Source organism: Drosophila tropicalis, unplaced genomic scaffold, assembly GCF_018151085.1.
Source record: "Drosophila tropicalis isolate 14030-0801.00 unplaced genomic scaffold, ASM1815108v1 contig_700, whole genome shotgun sequence".
NCBI lineage: Eukaryota > Metazoa > Arthropoda > Insecta > Diptera > Drosophilidae > Drosophila > Drosophila tropicalis.
Window position 1 is genome coordinate 191,401 of NW_027173183.1, and position 13,093 is coordinate 204,493.

At 41.3% G+C, this 13,093-nt stretch overlaps 2 protein-coding genes across 2 annotated transcripts; both read right to left on the minus strand.

The window, feature by feature from the left end:
• Nucleotides 1-446: 446 nt before the first annotated feature.
• Nucleotides 447-953, minus strand: LOC137579560 (uncharacterized). Its single transcript, XM_068293345.1, has one exon. The coding sequence runs from the start codon at nucleotides 951-953 to the stop codon at nucleotides 447-449; it is 507 nt and encodes a 168-aa protein (XP_068149446.1).
• Nucleotides 954-1,371: 418 nt separating this feature from the next.
• On the minus strand, nucleotides 1,372-3,612 carry LOC137579561 (uncharacterized). Its single transcript, XM_068293346.1, has one exon. It carries the CDS (start codon nucleotides 3,610-3,612, stop codon nucleotides 1,372-1,374), a length of 2,241 nt encoding a protein of 746 aa, XP_068149447.1.
• Nucleotides 3,613-13,093: the final 9,481 nt, after the last annotated feature.

A 13,093-nucleotide genomic window follows, 5' to 3' on the forward strand; every position in this document is an offset into this window, starting at 1 on the left:
TCAGGTTATTTTACAAATTTCTTATAACTAATAATTATACAATCTCATTCCACTTACTCTAGTCTTGGCCTCTTGGCTACGAAAAAACAACTGAACACGCGGTTCTTATGTATGTACTTAGATCAATGCAGCTGCGTATTTTCGCGCTTATGTGTCTGCTTATGTATAATAAAGTACCGCAAGAGTAGAATGAGAGAGAGAGAGTTTTAAAGTTTTTAAAGAGCGTCATTCTGTTTGTTCGGACAGAGTTCCGTTTTGTGTTACAGTGGTACGAAGTTTATTCGCAGGCCCGAATTTCGGCAACATTCCCCTCCCAGCAAGCGAGCCACTGGAGCTTGCTTCATTTTTCCCGACATCGAGGACTGCTAACTTTACTGCTGGTCTGGAGAGGACACCTAGTTGTGTCTGTACCTTCGCCTGCCGGACTTGACCATCTTCTGCGGTGGTCACTTCGACCACTCGACCCTTTGTCCAGGTATTACGCGCTGATTTTCGTCCACTATAAGTACAATATCGCCTACACCAATTGGCTTTACTTTTTTATGCCACTTGGACCTTCGTGTTATGTTTGGTAGCATCTCTTTGACCCAGCGTTTCCAAAATAGGTTGGCGAACATCTCACTCTGGCGGAGCGACCATTTATAGTCGATTTGTTCCGGATCGCAAATCGGTTTTTCTCCATTTGATGAGCCAAGCAACAGGTGATTTGGCGTAAGAGCTTCTTGGTCTTCGTCGTCCAGGGACACGTATGTCAGGGGCCTGGAGTTGACCGTCATTTCCACCTCTGCCATTGCGGTAAGAAGACTTTCATCTGAGAATTTTTGATTTGGTGTTATACGGTATAACACGGTTTTAACGGAACGCACTAAGCGCTCCCAGGCTCCTCCCATGTGAGGAGCTGACGGTGGGTTGAAGTACCACGATATTTCCTGCTGCGACAATTCTCGGTGCATTTTTGCATCTTCCAGTTGAAGTTTGTCTCTAAGAAAGGCATCGGTCCCTCGAAAATTAGTCCCGTTATCGCTATATATTTCCTTTGGTATGCCTCGGCGCGATATATGGCGTCTTAAGCCCATTAGGCATGAGTTTGTGGTTAGACTATGCACGATCTCAATCTGGGTCGAGCACTACTCAGCTTACATTGTTGGCAATTTCGACGAATCCCTTTAAGGAGAGGTCTTAGTTTTGGAATAAAATATTTTTGCCTCACCTCATTTACTGTTGTCTCATGATTCATGTGATAATATTTTTCATGGTAGTGCCGGACTATCAGCTTTGTAACCCAGTGTTGGGTGGGTAGAGCGATTCGTCCTTCAGGGATGCCAGCGAAGCGACTGGCTCTATCGCGTACACACAATACCCCATGGTCATTTAGAAAGAGTTGTAACCTCCATAGTGGACTGCTCCGGCAAACGTGGTGGCCGTTTTCGATGGCTGTGTACTCTTCGTTGTAACATTCTTGTTGTATGTTCCGGTAAAGAAACATTCTGGCTTTGATATACGTATTTTCTTGATCAATTTCCTCTTATAGGCAAGCCAACATGCAATTGCCCTTGTCAATCGATTCCATTTTGAAAAGTACTCGTAATTGATTCTTACTGATTCCCTTCGCATGTGAAGGAAACGAGGACGCAGTTCCTCAGTGGCTGTCCTTTCATTGGTAGTTTCCGTCGGCCAATCAGCCGGCGGTAGTTTTAGGAATTTGGGTCCTTCGAACCATTGTGTATATGTTTCAAGCCTATGTTGTCGTTTGGTGGCGATGTCCGCAACATTTAGTTTGCTTGGTACCCATCTCCAGTTTCTGGCATCTGTGAGCTCACATATCTCGGCTATCCTAAACATTACATATTGTTGATATCGTCGTGGATCTCCAATGAGCCACGCTAGAACCGTTTTCGAGTCGGTCCATAAGTAACATTCCTCAAAGTCGATTTCATGTTGTGCTATTATATTTTTCATCAGTCGCGCTCCAGTTACTGCTGCCTGTAGCTCCAAGCGGGGTATCGAAAGCGGCTGCAACGGAGCTACCTTGGATTTGGCTGAAACGAGACTCAAAAGTATTTGGTTATTTTGTTCGATACGGAAATACGCAACGTAGGCGTCTTCTCCCGCATCCACGAATACGTGAATTTGAACTCGGCAGTCTTTTGCATGCCAATTTTTAAAATAGCATCTCGGAATTCGCACGTTCTCTATCAAGGGTAAAAAGGACAGCCATGATTGCCACATATCCTGCAGATTGGGTGGTATTTCCTCATCCCAATCAATCTTCGATCGCCAAACTTGTTGAAGCAGTATTTTGAGATACATCATTATACAGGATACAAAACCCATGGGGTCAAAAACTGACATCAAAACTTGTAAAATTTCCCTTTTGGTTGGTGCGACTTTTGTCGCTATTATGTTGCGCTTCAGGCGTACAAACTTTAGTGCATAGGTGAAGGCATCTTGATGTGGGCTCCACCGCATGCCCAATATTTTCTCATAAGAGTGTATCTCTTCACTGTTAAAGAACTGTTTTTCGTCGTAGGTTGTTGTGTCGCAAAGTGCAGCGAGTACCCGTTTGGAGTTCGAACACCACTTGCGCATATGGAAGCCCCCGCGTGCGTGCACTTCTCTAACTTCCTTCGCTAATGTAATGGCTTCTTCTTCTGAATGGCATGAATCGATGTAGTCGTCTACATAGTGACTTGACTGAATAGCTTTAGCTGCCGCAGGAAACTCGTCCGCGTGTTTCTTAGCGTTCAAGTCGCGCACATAGTGCGCTATACAGGGTGAGCACGTGGCTCCAAATGTCAACACATTTAATTGGAAAGTTTCTACGACTCCGGTTGTCTGATTTTGCCATAGGAATCGTTGTGCTTTAGCGTCTTCTTCTCGTACTGCTATTCGATGGAACATTTCGGCGATGTCACCGCTCACGCCGATTGCTTTCATCCTAAAGTTGTATATAATCTGCAGCAAGGGCACGAGCAAATCGGGCCCCTTTAGAAGAAAGTCATTTAGGGCTACTCCTGATGATTGAGCTGCCGCGTCCCACACCAATCTGACCCTGTCAGGTTTATGTGGGTTTCGTACAGTAAAAATGGGTAAGTACCATGCGTTTTCGGGTTTCTCCCTGATTTCTTCCTCTCGCAACTTTCTGGCATAGCCTTTGGCTATCAAGTTTTGTATTTGATTATGTAGCTCATTCGCAAAAGGAGGGTCTGCTGCCATTTTCTTTTGCATGCATAAGAGTCGTCGTTTTGCTACCGGCAGGCTATTTGGAAATACACGGGGGCCATCTTTCCAAAGCAATCCCGTGGTGTACGTCCGCGAGCTGTAACTAACAGTGTCCTCCAGAATCTGTAGAGATCGCTCTTCATCAGGGGACTTGGTAAATATCGGCGGTGATTTTTCCTCCGTTAGCAAATGTTTTTTAACCATCTCATGCAAATCCAGATCGCATTGACAGCGATGCAGGTTGAGTCCTCCCCCAGATCGTCCCGATTTGCCATATATAGTCCATCCTAGTCTCGTTTTTGCAGCTATTGGTTGCTGCCATTTTCCTTCGCGCACCTTTAGCGAAGCTATGAGATTCGGATTATTACTGCCGATTATCATTTGAGGCATTGCGTTAATGAAGCTCGGGATAGGCAGGTTTTTTAAATGCGGATATCTCTGTTTTATCCTATCTGCTATCATCGTCTCGGCTGAAAGACCAATGGACTTAACCGTACAGACTTCATTTACTTTAAACAATTTATTGCCCAGTCCTTGTTTTGAGATTTTCAAGTTCAGCTGCTTTTATTCCGGCTCCTGCCGACTAACATCGCCGGTCCATCTAATGCATAGTGGATTGGCGAAACCTTTCACTTCGAGCGCATCAGCCAATTTTTTCTTCTACAAGTGTTAGAGTCGATCCGTCATCCATAAATGCGTAGATATCGACGGATTTCGAATTGGAGTGCAAAGTGACTGGAACGATTCGAACATAGCATTCTGGCTGGTTGGTTAGTGACCCACGATGATTGTGCAGAACGCTTTCCGTCACGTCCTTATGAAGGAGACGGTGATGTTTTGCTTTGCAGCCATTTATGTCGCAATCTACGCGACGCCAGCAGGATCCCTTGTGGTTTTTGAGGCACTGAGCACATAGGTGATGGTTTTTTATCGCGTTCCACCTGGCTTCGACTGACATCCGCAACAACTTTTCGCAAGACACTGGTTTGTGGTGTCCTTTGCATATCGCACAGACTGTGTTTTTAGGGCTATCTGTAGGCGCTGCGGTATGTGTATGCATCACTCCTCTGTTGATTCTCTTCTTGTCGCTTTCTAGTAATATGTTGGGCGTAGATACGCGACTCGCCGCTTCCGCCAATTCAAACAACCAATCCGCTAGGTGCTGTATGTTCGGGTAGGGTATGGATTTTGAATGTAGAGCCCAGTTAAGCATCATATCAGGTCCCGTCTTCTCGATAAGCTCTTGTAATAACGTAGGGTTGTTCAGGTGCGCATCTAGCTTGCTTGCCCTAATGCTAGCGCACATATTTTTCACCGCAAATGCAAACTCGATCAGCGGTTCTAGCTTGCCCTTTGGAGGAGGCAAATTTCGCACATTCTCCATCAACAGTTTTATTATGTGTTCCGGGCGTCCAAAGTACATTCTCAAAGTACTTATAACGCTCGGCAGCATTTCTGGGAACAGTAGGCTGTCTCGCACGGCTTCAAGGGCCCTACCTTTCAGACATCTCTGCAGACGCATAGCGTTCTCCTCGTTGCTGTATCCACCGATCCGGGTGCTAGTTTCATAGGTGCTTATGAAAAGTTGCCATTCTCTTGGATCTCCTTTGAAAACTGGTAATTCCCTCGGCATTGATTGTCGAGCAGCTACTTGTTGTGGTGTTATGCCGTTGGTTTTGCACGGCATGCTCTGCGCTCTGGTACTCGTCGCCTGTGGAGTATTGGTTGCACTATCATTCGTCATCATTATGTATCGATGTATTCCAGCAGCGTGTTGTGGATGATCCTTCGCTTCTCCGTTTGACTGTACTCTCGGGTTGAGTAGGGCGTACTTACGGCGCAGATATTCCCTTTCGAGGCACATTTCGTCCTCTAATTGTTGCAAAAGTATTTGCTGATCTTCCGGCATTGCTTCATCTTCCACGTGTTGATCTTTGTTGCCTGGGTGGTTAACCTTGAAATGGGATTCAGTTTCGAGGTTATGTTCACCTTCATCACACACGTGGCGACATGTCTCGCACATCCAGGAACTCGAGGTGGCACTGTTTTCCGATCCGCAGCAGGTGCAGTGGAATTTAGATGCACACCTGGAGCATGTGAGCATTTCCTGGTTGGCCGGCTCCTGGCACAGACCACAGTTTCCAGTCGTTGCCATGTCTATATGTACGTAATTTTACGCGTGGTAAAATTAAAATTTGTTCTTTCCTTGGGATTTGTATTAGTCCCTCCTCTTTAGGTCTCCGTAGCTCTACTACACCGTAGGAATTAAAGAATTTGCTCAGAATTCTTTACGAAAGAGTGAATTTAATTTCACGTAGAAATTAAAAGAATTTCACCATAGAATTAAAAAAGAATTTCACCGGTAGAAATTAAAAAGAATTGTTGCTCGTTCGACTAGTTAATCTAGCTCCGCCAGTGCCTTTGAAATAAATTTAATCCATTTAATCCTCAAGTTAGGTCAGCGTAAGCTTTTTAATTCTGCAAGTAATTTCAGGTTATTTTACAAATTTCTTATAACTAATAATTATACAATCTCATTCCACTTACTCTAGTCTTGGCCTCTTGGCTACGAAAAAACAACTGAACACGCGGTTCTTATGTATGTACTTAGATCAATGCAGCTGCGTATTTTCGCGCTTATGTGTCTACTTATGTATAATAAAGTACCGCGTCATTCTGTTTGTTCGGACAGAGTTCCGTTTTGTGTTACAGTGGTACGAAGTTTATTCGCAGGCCCGAATTTCGGCAACACTTCCTATAACAGCCGACCCATGAGGTCTACACTCCACATTAATGTAAACATAAACAATACCATTCCATTAAACATAGAGTGTCACAAGATAAGTGACAGTTTCCCTAAACATAGAGTGTCACAAGATAAGTGACAGTTTCCCTAAACATAGAGTGTCACAAGAAAAGTGACCAGAAGAAAACATTATAAACACTTAGATGTAAGCCAAACCAGAATATGATTTGATTCAATAAAGCAGTCTTGATTTAACACTCAACCAGAACAGACTCAATCTTAATTCGCACGAGTACGATCTTTGGAAATGCGATTGCAATTCCGGAATGAGGATTGGTCGACCAAGTGAGTTTCGTGATAGCCTAGCCTTATATTTCAGGAAATGCTATGGTAGTAAAAATTTGGTTTAGATAGGCATGGAGGATTTATTTTGGAATTACTATGTTCTGGAGAGTTTCGGATATAGTCGAGTCATTCAAGCTTATCCACTTTCAAATCGGCAAATACAGTAAGACCAAAGAAGAAAACAAACATTTGGATCCAGATAAAGATTAGACATCTATGAACAAGTTGAGCAAGAGGAAAAGCAGACCTTAGTGATATTGGGAAAAGTTTTTTTTTTATTTAGTAAAAATGATTGGAACATACACATTTAAAATGTTTCGTAGTAATGAAAATATAGCCCAGCCGGCAATAGAAGATCCATTTTGCGGTATATGTAATGAAGTAATGAACGCGACGGATCTGATAGCAAACGCACCATGTAGACACAGATTCCACAAGAAATGTCTTCTGGAGCATCTGAAGACAACTGCAGCCTGTCCGACATGTGCGACTAGTTGTATTCCTGTACAACTAACATTTTCCAACAACACATTAGCAGCAGAATTAAATTCTCTAGCGTTAGGATCAGCAAGTGTTAATACTTCTAACGAAAATGTAAGGAAATCAGCTACAAAACCCTACAGAGGCAAAGGCAGACCTAAATACGGCAGCAAACCCGGAGTTAATACTAGATCGCAACAAAAGCAAGTAGAGAGTAGACTTGATGCTTTCAATGCAAATTCGCAGGTCGAAATAACGAATTATATCAACTCGGCTATTGACAGTCAGCAAGTAAAGATAGTGCAAGATTTGTCCAACTTATTAAGTCAGAATATTGAGGCTTCCATACAAAAGCATCTAGCTTCACTTCAACTTAGCCAACAACAAGCAATCAGACAAAGCCCTAATAGAGAAGAATCAGAAACCTTCCAAAGACCAAGAGTAGACCTAGACAATTCAGGAACGAGCAGAGATCAACTTAGATCACTTAGTTGCATTTCCCCTGGAAAAGCGTCTAGCATTATCCAGACGTGGCGAATTAAATTCGATGGTACAAAGCAGGGTATGAGAATGGAAGATTTCATCTCCCGAGTACGATCACTGACACGACAAAATTTAAATAACGACTATCAACTGTTATGTGATCATTTATATTTATTATTTACGGGTAAAGCCAGCGATTGGTACTGGAAATTTCATAGTAACCATAGCAACCTTACCTGGGAAAAATTTTGTGTCGAATTTCGTAAACGATTTGAAGATGTAGAGACAGACTTAGATATTTGGGAAAAGATTAGGAAACGACTTCAAGGGGAAAACGAAATCACAAAATATCAGAATCACAGAATATTTGGAGGAAAAGATTATGTAAATTATATTAAAAAACCCAGACGTTCAACTATACGGTTAAGAAAATTTTGGAAATTTGCCTAGTGCCTAATTCGCCTATACACTGTAGTGACCAGAATGGGTTATGGTTCATAGTTCTACCTCAACCTAGTTAACATCTAAAAGTCCCGAGGTGTTAGTGGACATAGTCCTTTTTACAAGAACTTCGTTTCAGAAGTAGAGGCACTAAGGTTGGGGATAAGTCTTTAACATGAGCCGGATCCTCCGAAAGCGTTATGCTTCGTTGCGCTCATTAGAGTGATTAGGTTCGAGGTTGCGCAGTCTTGCTATGCTCGGGTCTAGCTCGTCGGATTGGTCGGGGTTCTTTCTCCCCTTTTCACACTCACTATTATTAATAAATTTAATTTGGAAGCTTCAGCCACGAAATTCCGAGGCCTAGGCTTACTCTTAGCGCTAGTACGGATATTCGGTACCTTGTTACGGCTGGGACTGTGAAAACATGAATTTAGTTTACCGGGTCAGGGAATCATAACCTTACATAATTATACAAAAAATATCACCTTTTAACTCTTTCACTTTTAACAAATTAACCGAACGGTTCGGTTTCACACTGTACTGGTCTTCAACTTTTGTACCGATATTGGCTAGATAGCCTGGTAATTAACTTTTTTATTTTTTTTTTTTGGGATTGACCACCACCACGTGGCATTACGACTTGAAATTTCTTTAAGTAAAAATCACTATATAATTTATGCAACTTATCGTTTCGGCAGAACAGAATAGAATAAATTTGAGCTTAAGCACGCGTCTTATGCCAAAGAATTTGCGGACAGAGCTTTCTAACGGGTCTTTTCCCAAATGTTGCGACGTGGCGTCTTTTCATTGGGCGATGCGCCTGCATCAGTTAACTGTATACAAAGCTAAAACTCAACCATGCAATTAAGTTGGCCATGATCATATCAGTGTAACCGTTCTGTTATTTGCTCTTCATGAAAGCGCGGTTGATTTAAAAAAAAAATAAATTCTCTTCCTTTTGAAAGTTTAATATTTTAGAGAAAAATCCGGTCACTACACCACAGATAATGAAGCGAGATCTCTATCACAACAGCATGATCTGAAAAGACAGGATTTTATCGCTTTTTCTTGACTTGAATGTCCTTTAAGTGAAAAACTCCTAGGATTTTGCCGTGGTTGTCTACTAATTCGTAATGAAACGGACTACGTTTCTTCTTTACCGAAACAAAAACAGATGCTAAATTCGCAGAAAACTTCTTAGCTGCATTGCTTTGGGTGAAATTCCTGGCATAAACTTGATCACCAACGTTGAGTTGTATATTTCTACTACGTAAATTATATCTTTGTTCGTTTTTCTCGTGCGTGTGATCGATATTTTCTTGAGCTTTTTGTCTGGCTAGTTGTAGATAATCAGAGTGATGTAACATAGTATCGTCCTTTAACAAATCTAACTTTCTTAACAGAGTATTGTCGTTACCGTTAAGTACCATATTCTGACCGAATGTAAGAAAATATGGTGAAAACCCGGTGCTTCGATGTACGTTATCCCGGAGTGCGCCACAAATAGCGTTCAGATGTACATCCCAGTTGGTATGATCTTCGCCGACATATGCACGAATCGCGGAAAGGATAGATCGATTAAGTCTTTCACTGGCATTAGCTTGTGGCGAGTATATAGCCGTAAACCGATGAGATACACCAAAACTAGTTAAGAAAGCTTCGAAATAACTTGATTTGAATTGGGATCCGTTGTCGGTAAGAATGACTTCGGGCACGCCAAAAGTGTAAAATATGGTTCTTTCCAAAAATTCACAAATCCTTGGCGCAGTTAATTTCTTAATGGGATTCAAAAAATGAAACTTCGTGTTATGGTCGACGATTACGATGAGTCCGATGTTTCCACTCTTAGTTCTAGGATATGGGCCGAGGAGATCTAAATAAAGGTTTTCCCATAGGGGGTTTTAGCACAATGTTTGGACTCTTCGTTGAACGACAAATATCACAATTGGAAACGTAAGCTCTTATTTGGCTCACCATTTGTGGCCAAAATAAATAACGTTTTAGTTTTTCTACCGTTTTCGCCATTCCACAATGGGCTGAACTTGGTAAATCATGGGCCTGTTGCAAGACTTCTGGTACTAGGGCAGATGGAATCCACAATTTCCATGATGTATTTTCTCGAGACTCTACGACATTGTTAAAAACAGTTCTTTTATAAACGAATCCTTCTATAACCTTTAAATCAGGAATTTAGCTTGGTTACTTGGTTCAATCAGTTCTAGATATTCTACTGACTTGAAATGTACCGATTGTATATCTACAATAGAAGTACTCATTTCAAGTTCAGATACCTCTAACTCGTTTTGTCTAGATAGCGTGTCAGCGACTACATTTTCCGGGCCCCGACTGTGTATTATTTTGAAAGAAAAGAATTGCAACTTCATTGACCATCTTGCGAGTCTACCTGATACGTCTTTCTGGCGCATTAACCATTGGAGTGAAGGGTGATCGGTGATAACTACAAAATCTTGTCCTTTGATATATGGACGGAATTTTTTAATACCCTTGATTACTGCTAAACATTCTAGTTACGGAGTAATTTCGCTGGGCTTTTGATAATTTTTCGGACATGTAAGAGAGGGGTGACTCGACACCATCTCGTTCATGGGCTAAAACGCACCCGATGCCAACAGTGCTTGCGTCGCATAGTAAACTAATTGTTTTGAAAAGTCTGGAGTGATTAGTATTGGTGCAGTGGTTAGACGAGTTTTCAAGTCTTCGAAAGCTAAGGAAGCGAAATCGTTCCACTTTAAGGGACCCCTGGACTTCAATAATTCCGTAAGAGGGAAGGAAATGGTAGCGTAATTTTCGACGAATCGACGATACCAGCCGGATAATCCTAAAAATCGTCTTAACTGCTTTACTGTAGTCGGAGTTGGAAATTCTTTAAAAGGCATCATCTTATATTGATACAACGGTCGATTTGGAATAGAAAATGCAGTATATTGACGTGATTTCTCATCAAGAGGAATTTGCCAGTATGCATGTTTCACATCTAAACCAGTGATATACTGTGCTGCGGGAAGACGACTTAAAATACCGTCGATATGCGGTAAAGGGTAAGCGTTTTTCCTGGTCACTCGACTAACTTCACTCGAATCTAAACACAATCTATTTTTACTTCCTTTCTGAACTAGGACGCAGTTACTGCTCCAGGGACTGTTCGATTCTTCAATAACATCTAGGGCTAACATCATATTTACTTCAGGAAACATAAGATTTTCTTTATCGGGCGACACGGGCCAAGTTCGTTGTTTTATGGGGACTGCTGAACCGACATCGATTGTATGTTCTATTAGCTTAGTGCGGCCAAGTCCTTCTAATTCGAATGATGGATAGTTTCCTATTATTACATTTAGTCGTTTCTGTTGCTCTGGTGATAAATTATGATACTTCGGTAGTTCTTCTGAGTAATCTGATCCTACATCCAATTCTGTAACTTCTAGAGGTGAAGCGATAAGGTCTAGTAGACCAAACTTCCTAAAGAAATCAATTCCCATGTAAACGTCTTGTTTAAGTTCTGGAATAATGAATAACTCTACCGTCTTAATGACTTGTCTGTACTTAATTTTGGTTTCAAGTCTACCTACTACTCTACTTGGTGTTCCATTCGCCGTATGGATTCTATCTGAGCACTTTTTATAATTACCGGTTTCTAACGATTCTTGGCAGCCATTCCGCCTACACAGCTAATGTTTGCTCCTGAGTCTAGCAAAGCTTTATATTTTCTGTCCTCTATGGTGATTTCCGTATATAATCAATCGTCAAACTGAGTAAAGATGGTTGAAACGATCTTATGGTGGCTAGCGCGAATCGCTTTCCAAAATTTTCTTAACCGTATAGTTGAACGTCTGGGTTTTTTAATATAATTTACATAATCTTTTCCTCCAAATATTCTGTGATTCTGATATTTTGTGATTTCGTTTTCCCCTTGAAGTCGTTTCCTAATCTTTTCCCCTGGAAAAGCGTCTAGCATTATCCAGACGTGGCGAATTAAATTCGATGGTACAAAGCAGGGTATGAGAATGGAAGATTTCATCTCCCGAGTACGATCACTGACACGACAAAATTTAAATAACGACTATCAACTGTTATGTGATCATTTATATTTATTATTTACGGGTAAAGCCAGCGATTGGTACTGGAAATTTCATAGTAACCATAGCAACCTTACCTGGGAAAAATTTTGTGTCGAATTTCGTAAACGATTTGAAGATGTACAGACAGACTTAGATATTTGGGAAAAGATTAGGAAACGACTTCAAGGGGAAAACGAAATCACAAAATATCAGAATCACAGAATATTTGGAGGAAAAGATTATGTAAATTATATTAAAAAACCCAGACGTTCAACTATACGGTTAAGAAAATTTTGGAAAGCGATTCGCGCTAGCCACCATAAGATCGTTTCAACCATCTTTACTCAGTTTGACGATTGATTATATACGGAAATCACCATAGAGGACAGAAAATATAAAGCTTTGCTAGACTCAGGAGCAAACATTAGCTGTGTAGGCGGAATGTCTGCCAAGAATTGTTAAAAACCGGTAATTATAAAAAGTGCTCAGATAGAATCCATACGGCGAATGGAACACCAAGTAGAGTAGTAGGTAGACTTGAAACCAAAATTAAGTACAGACAAGTCATTAAGACGGTAGAGTTATTCATTATTCCAGAACTTAAACAAGACGTTTACCTGGGAATTGATTTCTTTAGGAAGTTTGGTCTACTAGACCTTATCGCTTCACCTCTAGAAGTTACAGAATTGGATGTAGGATCAGATTACTCAGAAGAACTACCGAAGTATCATAATTTATCACCAGAGCAACAGAAACGACTAAATGTAATAATAGGAAACTATCCATCATTCGAATTAGAAGGACTTGCCCGCACTAAGCTAATAGAACATACAATCGATGTCGGTTCAGCAGTCCCCATAAAACAACGAACTTGGCCCGTGTCGCCCGCTAAAGAAAATCTTATGTTTCCTGAAGTAAATATGATGTTAGCCCTAGATGTTATTGAAGAATCGAACAGTCCCTGGAGCAGTAACTGCGTCCTAGTTCAGAAAGGAAGTAAAAATAGATTGTGTTTAGATTCGAGTGAGGTTAATCGAGTGACCAGGAAAGACGCTTACCCTTTACCGCATATCGACGGTATTTTAAGTCGTCTTCCCGCAGCACAGTATATCACTGGTTTAGATATGAAACATGCATACTGGCAAATTCCTCTTGATGAGAAATCACGTCAATATACTGCATTTTCTATTCCAAATCGACCGTTGTATCAATATAAGATGATGCCTTTTAAAGAATTTCCAACTCCGACTACAGTAAAGCAGTTAAGGCGATTTTTAGGATTATCCGGCTGGTATCG